Raw genomic sequence first — 17,657 nt, 5'->3', positions numbered from 1 at the left:
TAGAGAGATAGCTAATTTTTTATTTATCCTTATAGAGGAGCTACAATTTTAGAGAATTTGAGGAGAGTTCGCATACACCGCAGAGAGAATTCTTGTTTCTGCTTCATCTGCGCCTTTGGAACAAATCACCTAGGCAATGGCTTGCTGTGGTTTCTACTGAGCTTGCGTTTCAAGCAAGATTTTCTGCGGGTGTGCTACCTTGGTGAGTGACGCTTCCCTTAAATATTTTTGCACAGCCTGTATTTCCCCGGACCCCACACTTGAAAATTCACATGCGACAGCAAAAGTATATAAGCTGGTACGCTCGGCAATGCTTCCTCATGGGTGAGATAGAGTTAAAGAATCTTGTTGTGATTATTACAGGCGCCGGTGGAGGCCTGGGAAGGCAGTACGCACTGAGCTTTGCGTCTCGCGGTGCCAAGGTGGTGGTGAACGATTTAGGGGGCACGCTTGGCGGATCGGGCACGTCGACCAAGGCAGCTGACGTTGTTGTCGATGAGATTCGTGAGGGTGGCGGCACGGCGGTCGCCAACTACGACAACGTCGTGACTAATCCTGACGGAATCGTTCGGACAGCTGTGGAGGCATTCGGCACGGTGCATGTCCTGATCAACAACGCTGGAATATTGAAGGACGCCGCGTTCAAAAACATGACTGAAAAACAGTTTCTCGATGTTCTGGACGTCCATCTGAACGGGGCTTTTAAACTCACCAAACTGTGCTGGCCGCTTTTCCGGCAGCAAAAATTCGGCCGCATCATCATGACGACGTCTCCTGCCGGGCTCTATGGCAACTTTGGACAGACAAACTATTCTGCTGCCAAAATGGGGCTTGTGGGACTCGCAGAGACGCTTGCCAAAGAGGGAGCCAAGTACAATATCAGGACAAACGCCATTGCTCCGCTAGCCAAGTCCAGAATGACAGAGACTGTCATGCCACCAGACGTGCTGAAGAAACTCTTGCCCGAAAAGGTCGCTCCTCTGGTTCTGTATTTGTCGTCCCGTGGATGTAACTGCTCTGGATGCATCTTTGAGGTGGCTGCTGGTCTGTTTGCGCAGATTAGATGGGAACGCAGTGGCGGTCTCTTGCTCAAGCCAGACGAGTCGCTCACACCAGAGGCTATTCTCACCAAATTCTCGCAGGTGACAGATTTCGAAAACCCGCAATATCCTACTCACCTAAACGATTACAACTCCTTGCTGGAAACGGCAAAAAAACTTCGTCCAAACGACCAGGGAAGTATCAGAATATCATCTTTAAAAGACAAAGTGGTGATCATCACCGGGGCAGGCTCGGGCCTCGGAAGACACCACGCATTGTGGTTCGCCAGATACGGCGCAAAGGTCGTTGTGAATGATTTGCAGGACCCTTCAGGCGTGGTGGATGAGATTGAGCAAGCTGGGGGTACCGCGGTTGGCGCTCGGTTCAACGTCTACAGTGAGACAGACAAAATTGTGAAAACTGCCTTGGACACATTTGGCACCGTCAACATTCTCGTCAACAATGCAGGTATTCTTAGGGACCGTTCTTTCGCCAAGATGACGCAGCAGGAGTGGGATCACGTGATCCAAATTCATCTGGTGGCCACGTTCCGACTTTGCAAGCTTGTGTGGCCCATTTTCTTAGAGCAAAAAGGCGGCTGCATCATCAATACGACCTCGACGTCAGGCATCTACGGCAATTTCGGGCAGGCAAATTACGCCGCGGCCAAGGCTGCTGTTCTCTCCTTCACGCGCAGTCTCTCTTTGGAAGGTGCCAAGGCCAATATCCGGTGCAATGCAATCGCACCGCATGCGGAAACATCAATGACAAAGACGATATTCAAGAGCGATGAGCTGAACAAGTTCAGTGCCGACCAGGTCTCGCCTCTTGTTGTTCTTCTGGCCAGCGACGAGGTGAAAGTAAGCGGCGAGCTATATGAGGTGGGTGCTGGATGGGTTGGCAATACACGGTGGCAGCGGGCCATTGGTGCGGTTTCTCACGACGACCATATTTCACCGGAGTTTATCGAACAGCATTGGGCTGAAATCACAGACTTCAGCAAAGGCATGAATATGAAGAGTACGCAGCAATCAGCTATGGCTATTTTGGAAAGTGTTGGAAGCAAAGACGAAGACGAAGACGAAGAAGAGGAGGACGAAGAAGAGGAAGAGGAAGAGGTTGCATCTGTTAGGACCGATGGATATCACTATGATCACCGCCAGGTGATTTTATACAATCTGTCCGTTGGCTGTCACGCGGAAGAGCTCAAGTACGTGTACGAGAATGACGACGATTTCCAGGCTGTTCCGACTTTTGGCGTGATTCCGTTTTTGAATGAAGGATCAGAATCGTTCGACTTCAGCGACCTAGTGAAAAACTTCGACATGACCAAGCTTCTCCATGGAGAACACTATCTGAAAATTGCAAAGCAAATTCCTACCTCTGGAAAATTGAGAACCAAGTCTTTCCCTGTTGCTGTGTTCAACAAGCACAAAAATGGTAAGAAGAACAGCCTGGTGATTGAGGGATATGAAACGCACGACGAGAAGGATGAGCTGGTTTTCTACAACCAAGGGTCGTACTTTATCCGGAACAGTGAGACGGTCAGTGGAAAAGACAAAGTGTTCAACAAGCGGTCTATTCCCTTCTTGCAAAATAGCTTCGAGGCGCGTGGTCCGCCAGATTTTGAGTCGACGTACACAACGTTCACCGACCAGGCGGCATTGTACCGTTTGAACGGAGATTTTAACCCGTTGCACATCGATCCTGTCTTTGCGCGCGGCGGAAACTTTTCCAGGCCCATCCTGCACGGACTGGGGACAATGGGAATCAGTGCCAAGCTTCTAATGGACCATTATGGCGTGTTTGATGAGATCAAAGTAAGGTTCACCAGCGTGGTGTATCCTGGTGAGCAGCTCAGGGTTCTGGGCTGGAAGAGCGGCCAGACGGTGATCTTCCAAACATGGAGTGTCGATAGAAACTGTTTGGTGATTGATCGTGCAGGAATACGACTCAAAGAAACAAAGTCGAAGCTGTGATGTATTAAAGTTTATAACGTTGCTTTATAGCGACCGCTGTCCCATGTCTCGTTCAAATGGTGGCCCAAAAATGATTGACTCAATTTAACGAGCTTGTGGTCGCATTCGTCGTTGGTCTTTTCTATGACGGCCTTGTACTGCTCCAGAGCAGAGTGTAGCTCGTCTATGTTAGACACACCGATCACTGTCTTGCCCTGTTTAGGCAGCCATTCGCGAATCGCAAACCGCGTAGCTAGCTCGGCAAGCTCGGTGTTGTGGTGTTCTTTAAGAGCGACCGCCAGCTCAGAGCAGGCCTGCTTCAATTTCGGCGAGCCAGGGTGGAACGGTCTGGTTTCCTGGGATCTCAGCAACGACATAGACAAAATAGAGGCGTTATTCAACAGTTGGATGCCTGTTTCCATGAACTTGTCGTACCACTGCGCCAGCAGGGTGTTTTGCAGACACATGTTGGAATAACTGAGCACCAGGTCCAGCTTCCCGATACCTGGCTTCGACACACACTCAGATGCAATACGATGGAGGAAGGCGACAGGGTAGCCGGAAATCCCAACGTATCTGATCAGTCCCTGCTTTTTGAGTTGCATCAGTGTCTGGAGCGCCTCAAAAATCCCGGCATCGTCCACAAACTCCACGTCGTGCAAATACACCACATCCAAATACTCGGTGTTGAGCCGCTTCAAAGACCGATAAACGGACGTTTTGACCCAAGCTTGCGAGTAATCAAACTCATCCAGCTGGATACGGCCCACCTTGGTGCAGATATAATAGTTGTCTCGAGACACCTTGCCCGAATCCAGCAGCTTTTTCAAGGCGTCGCCAATCAGTTCCTCAGAAGGACCGTAGTAGGGAGACGTATCGATAGCGTTGATACCATTTTCGAAAGCCGTGTACAGTAGGTCGCAGATGTGCATGGAGTACGGGTCGTCGTTGTACTGGGTGTTGAAGGTAGCACCGCCAAGCACCAGCGGCGAGATATCTTGGAGACGGCCAGACACCTTGGGAAGACACATATATAAGAAAATTGACCTAGAGTCTCAATTTTTAGCCAGGAAAATATTATTCATTGCACTATGGGTGTGAAAAGAGCAGCCCCAGAAGCTACCGGTCCTGAGTTCCAGTTTGAGGTAAGTTAGCAGCAATTGGGGTGTGTCGTTGCTGACAGCAAGCTTGGAAGCGAGAAAAGACGCGTGAGTGTGCGCAAGTTCAAGGGGGCTACTTTAGTTGATATCAGGGAGTACTACCAGAAAGAGGGGAAATGGCTGCCTGGGTCTAAGGTAAGTGGACATTCGTGTTTTTTGAGAGCCTAACAACAGGGAATTGCACTTACAGAGGACCAATGGAGGGCCCTTCGCGGGCTAATTGGCCAGATCGACGACTCGATCTCGCAACTGGAGCCAGAACAAAAAAAGTACAAGAGCGACGAGGAGCCGGCAAAGGAGTCTGGCGAAGAGCACGAAGACGATTCTGAACCAGACAACAACCAGAAGGAGGCCTAGAGCCTTTTGTGTAGATATATTTTAAAAAGCGTTTCAGAGAAAATCTTATCTTTTTCTGGGTAACTCGATTGCTATGAGTGAAATCACACCTCGGCGTTCCAGCAAAGTTTCAGAGCACGAGACGGACGCGTTTGGAGTGATGCACAACGACGTGTCTTCCGACTCCTCGGCCGGCCTTGAGCCCCTGATCGACCACAGACGGCACTCGTTGGCCACCGACTTGTCAAAGTCGCAGCGCCAGCGCAAAAGGGGCTTCAGTCTAAGTGCTCCAATGGTGGTTTCAGATAGACCTAAAAACCGACTAAGCATAGGGACGGCTACTGGACGCCCGATTTCGCCCAGCTCAAAAGACAGATACGGCTCTGTAGACGAGATAGGCGAGTCCAAATTCAGGAGGTTCAAGAGTTACAACAATGCCCTCAAGCAAAACAAGTCCATTTCCGAGGGACTGCAGTACAAGACAGAAAATCCGTTTGAGTCCACGTTGAGAGACCGGCCCGCGAAAGGCTTACTGCATGATCTGGCCGAACATGAACCTTACAATTCGAATAACGATGACGAGAGCTCTAACTCCGTTTACGGCTCGTCAAACCCGTCTTCCAGACGCTCCTCCAACGCGTCCTCTCTGGACGACGTTTGTGTTCCCGTCGAAAGTTTTGACGAGGCCGGAAAACGCAAGATGTGGCCAGACATCTCTGTGCTACAGGAATTTGTGGACGAGGAATTGCAGGAGTTTAAAAAAATCAGCGAGGCTTCCGCGTCGCTCTCCAGGCAGTCCTCGCCGGTGCAAGGGGAGGAAAGGATCAATTTCGAGTATCCGCTGGTTTCCAACATTGAGCCGAGTGAATCTGAGCCGTTGCTGGTGCAGAACGAAAACGAGCAGGAAGCTCTCAATGGTCGTCTTCGGCCGCGGCGAGTTGTTCCTTGGAGCAACAACCGGAAAGTTCTGAACGAATTCCCAGAGCTGCGGCAGCCGAAAAGTTTGCGGTTCACGTATTTCAGGGAAGACCTCGAGAACACTATTCATGCCTCCAATATTTCGGGGCTGGTGCAAAAATACAGCCTTTCAGAGTTGTTTTCCCCATCGACCCAAGAACATAGTTCACAGTCCAATGTGCCGCATCCAAACATAGCCTCTGTTCAATCGTCGCAGAACAGTCTTAAGCCCAGGGTCACAGGAACAAGCACTCCCACGCCCTCAGTGGCCGCGGACAGCTCGTCGGCTGCAGACGTGCCGCCTTTCTGGCTTGACGTCCTGAACCCAACGGAAGAGGAGATGAAAGTTCTGTCCAAGGCGTTCAGCATCCACCCGTTGACTACTGAGGATATTTTCATGGGCGAAACGAGAGAGAAGGTGGAATTGTTCAGAGATTACTATCTGGTGTGTTTTACTGCGTTTGACGTTGTTCTTGAGCATCAAAACCGTAAAAAAGCGTTGGAGAGAGCCATGAACTCAGCTGCGTTCTCTGATGACGAAAGTGTCAACAGCAAGCATCGCAAGAAAGCGTGGTATCGTCATATCGTGAACCGTTTGTTGAAGAGCAAGCCGTCGTCCAGTGATATCGACCATCAGCGGGCACCCTCGATGGTTTCCAAAAGAAGAGATGGCGACAAGCGGAAGAAGAACGGCGAGCTTGAACCACTTAATATGTACATCATTGTGTTCAGAGACGGCGTTATCACGTTCCACCAGAAACCAACCCCACATCCGGCAAACGTTCGGCGCAGAGTGCGCTTGCTCAAGGACTATCTGTCTGTCACTTCAGACTGGATAGGATACGCTCTCATTGACGACATCACCGATGCGTACGCTCCTCTAATAGAAAGCATTGAAGATGAGGTCAATGCGATTGAGGACGCAATTTTGGTAATGCAGAGTGGAATTGACTCTGATGAAGAGTCTTCTGGCTCTGAGGACGAGGACGACGACAAGATCTGGCTCAAGCTGAAACGAAGAACGTCAACTGTCAACGACAAGGCGTCCATAAACACGTGGAGTTCCAAGTCTTCGCGGTCGACGTCCTCGTCCCAAGATACGAAGATTTTGAGCTGGAAACGCAAGGGAGACATGCTTCGCCGAATTGGAGACTGTCGTAGAAGGGTTATGTCGTTGTTGCGACTTTTGGGATTCAAAGCCGATGTTATAAAGGGCTTCTCCAAGAGATGCAACGAGCAGTGGGAGGTAGCTCCTCGGTCTGAAATCGGAATGTATTTGGGAGACATTCAGGATCACATCGTCACAATGGTGCAAAGCTTGAATCACTACGAGAAATTGCTTGCTCGATCTCACTCTAATTACCTTGCCCAGATCAACATAGACATGACCAGGGTCAACAACGACATGAACGACATTTTGGGAAAAATTACCATCCTAGGTTCCATTGTATTACCGTTGAACGTCGTGACTGGTCTTTGGGGAATGAACTGTCTTGTTCCTGGCCAGAATTCCCCCGGCTTGACGTGGTTTTACAGCATCTGTGGAAGCATGTTTGTTTTTGCAGTCACAGCATATCTTTACGCAAGAAAAGTCAGTGGCATAGTCTAGATTACATATCAACGAGATAGTTGCTAGGCGCAAGGCCCGACTTTCCTGTGTTGATGTTTTCCGCAAACCACCATCCGTCAGGCTGCTGGTGCAGGATCATTAGAATATCACGCTTTTTGAAGGACAGTTCCTGCTCGATGCTGGCATTGTATGAGTACTGAGCTCTGCAGTATTTGAGAACGGGGAAGCCTTCGGACGAGCGCGATGGCAGGTTTGCGTGGTTCACAAACTTTCCTTTCAAGGTGGTGGACGATTTTGATTTTCTGACGGAGTTGTTCCTGCTGAAGGTGAAAGACGGTGCTCGAATCTCGTTATTTTCCTGTTTCGATTCATCACTGATCTGCATCGAGTCACGGAATTTCGACATGTCGCCATTTCCACCTAATTGAAGGTCGCTCAAATAGGCTTCTAATGGGTTCACTGGCTGCTCAGTCTTGCCAAAAATATTGAACTTCTTCAGCCGGCTAGACTCAGTTGGTTTGTCAGATACCAGAGAATGCAGCAGAGGATTCGAGTATGTGGACTCTTGCTTCGACTGTTTGAAGTCGTCTTCGTGGGAGCTCGAGGCTTCCGTTCCGTCAGAGTATTCCGAGAAAACGAGGTTAGAGCTTGGTTCAGAAGTAGTCTGTGCTCCTGTGCTCCGCAGTTGGGAGGCCTCGAGCTGGGCCTGTTCCTGTAGCTGCTTGAATGTCTCCTCGCGTCTATCAATCAGATCAAACTGCATCTGCTGCTCTTGGGTTGGCTTTGGAGGTGTAATCTTTTTGCGTCCCAATTGTTCGCGCTGTTGTGTGATTTTAGGAATGCTGGTGAGATCGACCGTCTGGATGCCGCCTTTTCTTTGGGGAACGTCTCCGCGGGCATAGTCGATGAAGTTCACAGGTGAAGACATGGTATTGCCAGTTTTGAACTCCTCAACAAAGGATGTAATGTCAGCTCGATACGAGCATTTCTCGAGACTCAGACGGATATTTTCACAGCTTTGATCGTCTGAAATACACGTGGAGCTCACAATGTTTGCATATTCCCAAATGTTGGCCTTCAAGAACTTGATTTTCTCCTCCTCCATAGACTGCAGGTTTTCACAAGCAGAGAACCACTCGTTTTTCCACACATTCAGCATATTGTTGTACTCATTAACAAGGCCACGGTAGTCGTCACGTGCCTCACTCATCTGATCCATGAGTTTGTTCACCTTCATTTGTGTCCTATAAGCTTCTGTCTCATCCATAAGAATCTGCTGTGTTTTATAATTATTGACCTTCACCCAGTGAGCTTCATACTTCTTTCGAGCAAGTTCCACCTTGGATTCAAGGTTTCTTTTGTGTTTCATCAGTTTGGACAGTCCAGAATCGAGTATTTTGCCTTTGTTTTTGCGCTCTGCTGCATATTCAGTCAGAGGATTATACACATCGGTTGCAAGCTTGTTTGCCTGAGAATAATGACTGTTGCCAAGTTGTTGTGTTTCCTGTGCAAGAACATCAAGACTGCTTTTCAGACTGCCTGTTAGTTCGTGCTTGCCAAGGTCAATTTTCCGGGAAAGTGTGCACAAACGTTTGGCATACTCTTGCTCTATCGCCATTCGTTCTTTGTAGAAGGCAAGCACAGCGTCTGCAGTCTTGGAGCCTCCATCGAAGTGTCCTAGCAGAAACGAGCAGGCAGAATCGTCGGGAGACCAGAAGTTACGCGAATACAAGTGATCCATGAGAAGAAGATAGTGGACTCAAATTGATTTTAGTTGAATATTTACCTTTTTCCGAAAAGGAAGTTAATAATCGTTGTTTTTGATCGCATAAATTTACCATGCCGGTGTAAAGGTTTACTAATTTTTTCAAATTATCCATTACCTTAAGCTACATATAAATGTATGTGCAAGGAACTGATAGCTAACACCGTAACGTCTCATGCATCATATAACAAGTTGAACTTGGTATTTCTACACGGTACGCCTAGAGTATTGCCACAAACACTCAACGTACTTAAGCAGCAATGGTGACCTCGACGTCGACACCTGGCTCAATGGTGATTTGGGTAATCTTCTTGACAGATTGAGCTGGAGCGTGCAAGTCAATGTATCTCTTGTGGATTCTCATCTCGTAAGTCTCCCAGGTCTTGGAACCCTCACCGTTTGGAGTCTTTCTGGTAGAGATTCTCAAGGTCTTAGTTGGCATTCTAACTGGACCCTTTTTGAAAAGGTTCTCTCTCTCAGCGTTTTGGATGATGTTTTGAGACACCTTCTCAAGTTGCTTGACCTTCGTGGAGATCAAGGTGATTCTGATCTTGTGGATTTCTGGCTCTTCAATGATCTTCTTTTCTTCAGACATGATGGTATGAGACGTTCAAAGTTGAAAATATGGTGAAAAAAAATAATTTTTAAAGGTGCTCGAGGGCAGGGGAATTTTTTCTCTTCTGTCACATGACAGTCACGTGGTTTAAGATATCTATAAAATGGTAGCCATCTAAAACACAGTGCCATCGGCAAACAACTCTATCGGTGGCCCTCCGTTGCTTCGCAGCTTTGAGGCAATAAGTCTACCGGATTTCCATGACCCGGCCTCAATAAGCTGCGGAAGAGACAGCTCATATTTAGAGCCTACAACTCCTAGTTTCTCGTTCACCAGCGGAAGAATATAGTCTAGTAGGCAGACGGTGCATGATCGCCATTCAACAATCAAATCGTCATCTGGTGTATATAGAGGAATGTTTGGATCCAATTTCTTTTCGATAGCAAACTCGATTCCTTGTTTTAGTTTCTCTCTCTTGATATTCAGAACTCCAAAGTCAACAAATAGTCCTCCATTACGGTATTCAGGGAGACCTGTCATGTAATGAGTATTTTTAATGGAGAAATGTCCATATTTCTCCAACGGGAGAAACAGCGAGTATGTCAGCCATTGAGTAAGTTTGTGGAAAGTGACTATTTTTGCTGACTCTGGAGCATTTGAACCGTATTCTTTCTCTGCTTCCTTGATTTTATTTTCAAGATACCACGCGTCTCCAATGCATTTTCCGTCCAGCTTGATGCGTCCCTCCGTTGGCCATATTGGCATGAGACCTTCCATCAAACAGTCCCACAAGTCAGGGAGGTCGATGGAACCGTCCTTCGACAATTCCTTCAGATAGTCCACTAAGTTTCCTGGTCTGGCGTCAGCTCCAAATATCGTGCGATTTTGCATCAGAGTTTTCCCCAGTTGGTTAAGAAGCTTCAGTCTTCCTTCAAACCCTGCAATCGGATTGGCCTCCGACACCTGGAGGCCTTTTGAGAGCTCTTCTGCGGTTAAGCAGGCTAGTTTCGACCCGTTCACAACATAACTGTCGCCGTCACTGAACACTCCGTCGATAAACATATGCAACGTGGCAACGGCAATTCCCTCAGACCTGCCATTCAAAATGCCGTCCTCATTGTATTTCCACTGGTTGCCAGCACCAGCATCAAGAAGAACACTGACAACGAACAGATCAATTAGCTTTTTGCATATTTCGTAGTCATTTTGGCCTCTCAGCTGGTTGTGAATAAACTCTGTGAGTCGCTTTATTCCTCCACATTCAAAGTGCTGATACCTACCATGAACCGGAATAGTCAGGAGCGACTCGTCCGTAGGGAACGATTCTCTGATTGTAGATATCACGAAATCCACTGCATCCGGAAGTTTGGATAAATCCACGTCGAAATTCACAAGCTGGTTCTCCAGCAAAAGAGTCTTGGTGCAAGAGTTGGTCTCTCGCACGGATTGGATTGAAAGCAAATAGCCAATTGAAGGAGCCATAAAATTACACGTTCTTTATTCTCAGTATTTATAGATATAGATAAAGAGGTTATCAGCCGGTGAGCGTCGGAGATAGGTTTTTCAGTCGACAGTCGACAAAAAAAATAAAAATAATTAGATTAAATATTTTCAATTTTATGATTAGGCAGCTAGTGCGGCACTACGCTGCTCCGGTTGTTCGCATCTCTTCTAAGATTGAGAAGTTTGACCAAGATGCAATTAAGGAAGCGACTGAGAGAGGAAATAGACTTTTGAAAGCCATTCAGGAGTCGCAACAGTCGGAGCACGAGTATCAAAGGGCAGCCAACCTCAAGATCGAGGAAGCGCGGAAATCCGGGTACGCTCACGTTCACGGAAACACAGAGATGCCAGAGATTCCTGAGGATCCACGGTTGCAGGCAGACTTGCTGAAAAGTCAACAGCTAAAGACACATTCATCCAGATATGTGTACAATAAACAAGAAGATCGCGTTATCGACAGGCTGAGAGTGCTGCAAAAAGAGCGCAAATTGCCCTCTTTGCCACGGCAGAACCAGTATCAGCAATTTTGGGGTGAGCTGGAGCGTTTTGCTGCAGTATTGGTGCTGAAAAACGAGACACCTGCAGTATCGCTCACCTACAAAGCTTTGGCTGATTCGCTGGAGGCGATCAATATTCTGCAAAATGCGCATCTAGACCATTCAGTCACGGACCCAAACGATTTTACACTGGCCGCAGACTATTTCTTTACTCGCAAGATTCAGTTGTTACTGCAGAAGCTGCAGCCCGTCTCTGAGCTCTCTGAGCTTGACAACGTTGCCCTTGTTGGGCTGACCCACGTTGGATTCAAAGAAACTACAAACCCGTTACAACTGTTTACTGACAAGTTCAAGGACTCGTTTTCTGTGGTGTGTTGCACGCTGAATAGACCGCAGTACCCGGAGCTGACCCAGCTGAATCAGCCAGATGACAACACTAAAAAGAATTTTTACCAATTGGCAACTCTCGGTCTCACAAAAGTGGTTAATTTGCCCGACGGATGGATTGTGCTGACCAAAGGCACAGATTAGCATAAACAACTATTTTCATTGTACATATCGATTAATGCTGATGTCTGATATATTTGGCAATATTGTCTGCAACGTCGCTCTTGGCGGTCTTTGATCCTTGCTCGAACGCTCTCTGGTATACCTCGTGCACGTTCTTGTTTTCCTCTGTCACCTCGCCGTTTCTGTCCTCGGCAAAAGTGTACTCGCGTTGTGGTTCATTTATGTCTGGCTCAACAAGCCCGTGCTCGTATTCTTCTTCTCCGTCGTCTTCGGCATCCGAAATGGTGTCAACTGGCTCTTTTTTCCCCAGGCCGAGGTCTTTCATAAGGTGTGTGAGTTGCTTCTGCTTATTTTGTTTTTCCTTCTCTTCCTTTTCTTTTATAATCCTCTCTCTCTCTTTCTGATAGAAGTTATTGTATTCGTCGACCTTGGCATCCACAGCATCCAAAAACTCATCAAACCCCGCCCCCGTGTAAGCAGAGCACCCAACCACATCCAGGGTGGAGTAGAATTCCTCCAGCATCAGACTCATGCTATTCACCAGAGAGGCCATGTATCCCGAGCCGTTGCTGGTCTCGTCGTTCAGCTCGCTGTTGCTTCTGAGAGCATCTTGGAAGGCCTCAAAATCGGTCATCCATTCGGTCACAAACTTGGAGTCTCTCACATCCGTCTTGTTGAACACCACAATCATCGGAAGCTTGGTCTTGTACAGAATAGAACAAGCATACAGCATGTTGGAAATGAACGTCGTAGGCGACGAGCTTCTCGGCGTGTCAATGATGTATGCAATTATTGTTGGGAAGGTCGACGCAAAGGCTTCTGTGATGATGGCCCCTGACGCAGACCATATGAAACATTCGATTTGCCCTGGAGTGTCGACAATGCAGTGTTTGAATCTGTCGGACTTCTTCTCAACCAGAGAGATGACCTGGTCGATCTTGGTGGAAAACAAGTTTAAGGATGTCACAATAGCGCCGTTGGGGCCCAGGTTGTAATTTTCCATCACCTTCTTGTATTTCACAGAGTCTCTGATGTCGATGTTGCATCCAAATGGAACCTTGAGAACAGCCGGATCCAGATTGATCACATATGGAGCCTGTTTCTTTGCATGGAGATGCGAATTCAGCCGCTGCACAAAGGTCGTTTTGCCTGATCCAGCCATGCCAACGCAAAGAATAGTAGCTGGAGCCATGATGAAAATATCTAAAGTTTTTTTGGAATTTTTTTTTTAAATAAAATTTCCTCCTTGTAAATGAACGTCGAGGCCCTTCACAATTGCTTCCTGGGGACCTTACAGGCCGATCAGAGCGTCAGAAAACAGGCTGAGGAACAGCTGAAGCAGGCGGAGTCGATTGTCGGGTTCTTAGGGGCATGCTTAGACATTCTGGGCTCAGTCGACGTCGAACCCGTTGTCAAACAAGCATGTTCCATCTACTTCAAAAATAAAATGATCAGGAGCTGGTCGAGTTCTGAGGGAGAAATTGATGAGGGAGAAAAGCCAGGTATCAGAGACCGGATTATCCCCACGATCCTCAAATTGGAAAGGACGCTACGAAACCAGTTGATTCCAGTCTTGAGTGTCATGATCTCGTACGACTACCCGCAAAATTGGCCAACTTTCCTAGACACCACTAAATCTCTCTTTCTCAACACCTCCGATATTCAAGCCATGTATACAGGGGTGCTCTGTTTCTCTGAGCTGACTAGAAACTATAGATGGAGGACAAATGGTCACCGTCATTTGGAACTAGACCCTGTGATAAGAGACAACTTCCCAAGTCTGTTGCAAATTGGAAAGCAGTTTGTTGCAAACCCTGCAGCGTATGAAAACCACTATGAAGCAGGCGAGATTGTGAAACTGATCATTAAGTGTTTCAAGTTTGTGACCTATCATGATTTACCAGAACGTCTTCAGCAGCAGGACGTCTCTCTTGAGTGGATCACCTTCCATGTGGATGTAATCAACATGACTTTGCCTCCCACAGTCTTGGAGCTGGATGAAGACGATCGTTCATTGAGTCCATGGGTCAAAAGCCAAAAATGGGCATATGCTAACCTGTACAGGCTGTTTCAACGGTATGCATCTAAAAGTTTGTCCAGCAGATACGAATACACACAGTTTAGAGACATGTTTGCTAACAATGTTGTTCCCGGCCTTCTAGAAGTGTACTTTAAACGACTCCAGGAATGGAGACATCAAAAAGTGTGGCTGAGCGATGCCTCGCTTTATCAGATCATTTCGTTCTTGGAACAGTGCGTGGTACAAAAGGGTTGTTTCCCGCTTCTGGAGCCCCACATCAGGGAGATCGTCTCAGAGGTGGCATTCCCGCTACTCTGTCCAACAGACGAAGTCCTCGACATGTTTGAGAATGATCCCAACGAGTACATCCATATGATCTTGGACATGTACGAAGAAACCAGCTCTCCACAAATGGCTGTTTTGTCTCTGATCTACACTCTTGTCGAAAAAAGATCCAAGGTTGCTCTGGATCCTATTCTACAGTTTGCTTACGAGAAACTCGCCTCCTTTGCCAATGTGCCAGAGACTCTGGAGATTGCCAAACAGAAAGAGTCTGCGCTGCGTATAGTGGGCCAAATCTCGAGCAAACTGATGGCAACAAAATCGCTGGCAGACCAGGTGGAGCCGTTTGTGGCCAGCTTTGTGCTGCCAAATTTCCAGTCGCCCTTTGCATTTTTGAGGGCACGTGCGTGCGATGTGTCTGCCAAGTTTGATAATCTCAAATTCCAGGACCAGAACAACCTCACTGTTTTGTTCAATGGTGTCCTTTCGTGTTTCAAAGAGGACAACAATTTGCCTGTCCAGCTGGAGGCAGCCTTGGCTATTCAAGCGTTCATCTCGTTCGAACAGTTTAAGGAAGCTCTTGGTTCTATCATAGTGGAAACTATGGAAAAACTGCTGGAGTTGTCTAACAAGGTGGACATCGATGCCATTTCTGCTGTCATCCAGGAGTGTGTCGAGTGCTACTCTGCTCAGCTGCAGCCATTCGGTGCTAATTTGATGGCCAGGTTGAGCGAGCAGCTGCTTCGTCTTCTCACAGAAATCAACGATCTATCTAACAGCGGCCCGGACAATTTGGACCACGATGACCTCACAGACAAACACATGGCAGCTTTGGGAGTCTTCAATACAATGGTGACTGTTCTTCTTTATTTTGAAAGCTCTCAAGACATGATCGCCGGCTTGGAGCAGAGCTACGCTCCAATTATCCAGTACACGTTCGAAAAAGAGCTGGACGATTTCTATGCTGAGGCCTCAGAACTCATTGAAAACACTTTATTCCTGACCCGCGCAGTTTCTCCAACCATGTGGTCTCTGTTTGAAAGCATGGTCACTGCGGTGTTGAAGAACGACTTGGGGATGTTTTTAGACGACATCACTCCAGCTCTGAAGAACTACCTGGTTTACGGCGGTGCTGTGTTCAGAGAAAACAAGCAGTATCAGGACGCTATGGCTCAAATTATCTTCCAGATACTGGCCTCAGAGGAGCCAGACGCCAATGAGATCTATTCTGCTGCCGATCTCGGGGCCACTTTTGCACTTACGCTCGACAAGGCCTCTATTGAGTCTTATAGTCCGCAACTGGTGCGATCTACTCTCGGAGTGTTATCGCTCAAAGATACTGCACATTCCTCAGACAGTCTGAAAATTACAGTGCTGGGAGTGCTGGTTGCAGTGCTCGTGGTGCATCCAAAGGCCTGTTTACAAGTTTTGATGGAATGCCATGCCCTGGAGTCTTTTATGATGACCTGGTTCAAGCTGGCTCCCTCGATGAAACGCGTGTTCGATCTAAAGCTAAGTGTGTTGGGGCTTCTTTCTCTATTAAGCGTGGATTACGAGGCTTTGAAGCAGCTGCAGCTCGAAGAACTAGTTTCTGCTATAGGAAGCACTCTAGCGGATCACTTTGCCAAACTGCCGGCTGCCATCAATGATTTGCAGAAAAAACGTGCCGACTTCAACTCCGAAGAACAACTCGGCGAACACGAGTTTGCACAGCCTGTTTTCAGCGACGAAGCAGAGGATGTGGACGACGAAGACATTGCCGACTACGTTCTGCAGAATATGGGCGGCGACCCAGATCTGCTGCATGCGGACGACGAGTACGAGGAGGATCCGTTTTCGAACACGGTGCTAGACAACGTCAATGTGTTCCGAGCATTCAAAGAGAGCTTCGCGCAAGTGCAAAGCGATTCAGAAAAATACACAAAAATGGTAGCAAGCCTAACAAACGAACAACAACAAACGTTGCAGACGATAGTAAACATTGCACAATAGATATTTTTCAGGCCAAATAATGATTGGGCTCTGTCCAATGCACAGATGACGTAAAAATGATTGTTTTATTTTTTTCCATAGTATTCTGGAAGCTATATTTCTGCCTTCCTTCCCGAGCCATCCGATTCCAACCAAATAAAAAAAGGTTACCATATTTTTATTCACCCCTCGTTGAAAATCCTACATCGCCGCTAGTCTCACCACCATGGAAAAATCCCTTAGCTTCAAAGTCTCCCACTACTTCGAAAGAATCCATGGCTTGGTGTATTATAGTCTCCCTTTTTATGTCATGACCTCTACTGAGGCTGCATTCACCTTTGTTACCATCTTGTTTTTGTCCTTCATTTTTTCTTATGGACTCGGTGCGCTATTCTACAGTTGTGCTGCGCTAGCCCAAAAACTAATTAGTCTCGAGGGACTAGAGCAGGCGTTGCAAGTCGCCTCTATCAAGAACTGAACTGTGGGCGCCTTGCTTAATAATATGACGAGAAACAATAATGATAAATGGAGCCTGGGAGCTTTTTCATCCTAGGGTTTTGCATTGTAACATACAAGGCATGTTTGCATGTTTGCACGGACACTAAGACCAATGCTTACTACAATGCACTCCGACCTTAATATTAATATATATACTATTACGACACACACATATGCGATTAATGGCAATTTTAGATTTCAGGGCACGTATTAAGCAGCTGCTTCCTTATTTGGTAGAGTGGCATCCTGCCAGGAGCAATCAATACCAGCGTAGCGTCCAATAGGAGTCGCAACTCTAGCAAAATTTCAGATTCTTGTTTTGAACCGAATATAAATTTCTGTTTTGGGCTTTTTAATATAGGCCCCCGGATTATGCGTGTATTCACCTAAAGGCAATTTTCCAGATAACGTTTTAATTGCCATGTATTAATTACCCATTTTGGAACCTCAATGGTCACCTAGCCGCTCCAACAGCCCCTTTCAACTAGCTGGAGACGACAGGTACGTGGAATCTCAAACTGCCAAAGGTAAACACTCGACTCAAGTCCATCCTGTGGGTTTCCCGAGGAGCCTATAAATACAGGTGATCTGCCTCCCAATGATCATCACCATTCAACAACAACTTCAAAATGCAAGCTTCCATGAACACTGCTCAGAGACAAGAACAGGATGACGACGCTGATTACGGATTTTTTGCCTACAACAATGCTGCCTGGCACTTCACCTGTTCCATCAGCTAAGAGCCCCAAGGCTGCTCTATCGAATGAGCTCGCTCATTAAGGACAATTCTGTGAGTTGCTACCTAAGTGCTGAATTTTTTCTACTTCGTTCTCTGGCCAGAGTTAATAGTCTAGATATATTTAATTTGAGATAAATTTATACCCACGCGTTTTTTTTTACTTCTTATATGCCCCTTGAACAAATCCAGTTTACTGCTTCAACAAGCAATATCGTGCCCATATACCAGTTGATCTCGTCGATATTGCCTTTTGGAGGTAGCTGTTTGTTGAACATCACGCAAAATGGGCTCTGT

General features: G+C 47.1%; 11 protein-coding genes across 11 annotated transcripts; 6 read left to right on the top strand and 5 right to left on the bottom strand.

Annotated features, from left to right (window-relative positions):
- Nucleotides 1–307: 307 nt before the first annotated feature.
- Nucleotides 308–4,008, top strand: OGAPODRAFT_16776 (uncharacterized protein). The gene has a single exon (XM_018354661.1). It carries the CDS (start codon nt 321–323, stop codon nt 3,018–3,020), a length of 2,700 nt encoding a protein of 899 aa, XP_018209736.1. The 5' UTR covers nt 308–320; the 3' UTR covers nt 3,021–4,008.
- Nucleotides 3,045–4,030, bottom strand: OGAPODRAFT_94637 (uncharacterized protein; the record flags this gene model as incomplete). Its single annotated transcript, XM_018357584.1, has 2 exons — nt 3,045–3,067; nt 3,100–4,030. 2 exons carry the CDS (start codon nt 4,028–4,030, stop codon nt 3,045–3,047), a joined length of 954 nt encoding a protein of 317 aa, XP_018209735.1.
- Nucleotides 4,031–4,090: 60 nt separating this feature from the next.
- Nucleotides 4,091–4,516, top strand: OGAPODRAFT_9040 (uncharacterized protein; the record flags this gene model as incomplete). Its single annotated transcript, XM_018356969.1, has 3 exons — nt 4,091–4,144; nt 4,187–4,294; nt 4,334–4,516. The coding sequence occupies 3 exons, from the start codon at nt 4,091–4,093 to the stop codon at nt 4,514–4,516; spliced, it is 345 nt and encodes a 114-aa protein (XP_018209734.1).
- A 77-nt stretch (nt 4,517–4,593) lies between these two features.
- On the bottom strand, nt 4,594–9,336 carry OGAPODRAFT_101230 (uncharacterized protein). Its single transcript, XM_018353026.1, has one exon. The coding sequence runs from the start codon at nt 8,761–8,763 to the stop codon at nt 7,063–7,065; it is 1,701 nt and encodes a 566-aa protein (XP_018209732.1). The 5' UTR covers nt 8,764–9,336; the 3' UTR covers nt 4,594–7,062.
- On the top strand, nt 4,594–9,336 carry OGAPODRAFT_16775 (uncharacterized protein). The gene has a single exon (XM_018354660.1). The coding sequence runs from the start codon at nt 4,656–4,658 to the stop codon at nt 7,059–7,061; it is 2,406 nt and encodes an 801-aa protein (XP_018209733.1). The 5' UTR covers nt 4,594–4,655; the 3' UTR covers nt 7,062–9,336.
- OGAPODRAFT_9037 (uncharacterized protein) lies at nt 9,038–9,382 on the bottom strand (the record flags this gene model as incomplete). The annotated part of the gene is made up of 1 exon (XM_018356967.1): nt 9,038–9,382. The coding sequence occupies one exon, from the start codon at nt 9,380–9,382 to the stop codon at nt 9,038–9,040; it is 345 nt and encodes a 114-aa protein (XP_018209731.1).
- Nucleotides 9,383–9,488: 106 nt separating this feature from the next.
- OGAPODRAFT_94633 (uncharacterized protein) lies at nt 9,489–10,825 on the bottom strand (the record flags this gene model as incomplete). Its single annotated transcript, XM_018357583.1, has 1 exon — nt 9,489–10,825. The coding sequence occupies one exon, from the start codon at nt 10,823–10,825 to the stop codon at nt 9,518–9,520; it is 1,308 nt and encodes a 435-aa protein (XP_018209730.1). The 3' UTR covers nt 9,489–9,517.
- Nucleotides 10,826–10,962: 137 nt separating this feature from the next.
- OGAPODRAFT_94632 (uncharacterized protein) lies at nt 10,963–11,874 on the top strand (the record flags this gene model as incomplete). The annotated part of the gene is made up of 1 exon (XM_018357582.1): nt 10,963–11,874. One exon carries the CDS (start codon nt 10,963–10,965, stop codon nt 11,872–11,874), a length of 912 nt encoding a protein of 303 aa, XP_018209729.1.
- Nucleotides 11,875–11,905: 31 nt separating this feature from the next.
- Nucleotides 11,906–13,056, bottom strand: OGAPODRAFT_101226 (uncharacterized protein; the record flags this gene model as incomplete). Its single annotated transcript, XM_018353025.1, has 1 exon — nt 11,906–13,056. Exon 1 carries the CDS (start codon nt 13,043–13,045, stop codon nt 11,906–11,908), a length of 1,140 nt encoding a protein of 379 aa, XP_018209728.1. The 5' UTR covers nt 13,046–13,056.
- A 44-nt stretch (nt 13,057–13,100) lies between these two features.
- Nucleotides 13,101–16,155, top strand: OGAPODRAFT_16773 (uncharacterized protein). The gene has a single exon (XM_018354659.1). It carries the CDS (start codon nt 13,106–13,108, stop codon nt 16,145–16,147), a length of 3,042 nt encoding a protein of 1,013 aa, XP_018209727.1. The 5' UTR covers nt 13,101–13,105; the 3' UTR covers nt 16,148–16,155.
- Nucleotides 16,156–16,326: 171 nt separating this feature from the next.
- OGAPODRAFT_16772 (uncharacterized protein) lies at nt 16,327–16,958 on the top strand. The gene has a single exon (XM_018354658.1). The coding sequence runs from the start codon at nt 16,437–16,439 to the stop codon at nt 16,602–16,604; it is 168 nt and encodes a 55-aa protein (XP_018209726.1). The 5' UTR covers nt 16,327–16,436; the 3' UTR covers nt 16,605–16,958.
- Nucleotides 16,959–17,657: the final 699 nt, after the last annotated feature.

The sequence above is a fragment of the Ogataea polymorpha genome (genome assembly GCF_001664045.1).
Source record: "Ogataea polymorpha strain NCYC 495 leu1.1 chromosome Unknown OGAPOscaffold_5, whole genome shotgun sequence".
NCBI classification, from domain to species: Eukaryota; Fungi; Ascomycota; class Pichiomycetes; order Pichiales; family Pichiaceae; genus Ogataea; species Ogataea polymorpha.
The sequence above is the reverse complement of the archived record's forward strand: the minus strand, read 5'-3'. Positions and strand labels throughout refer to the sequence as shown.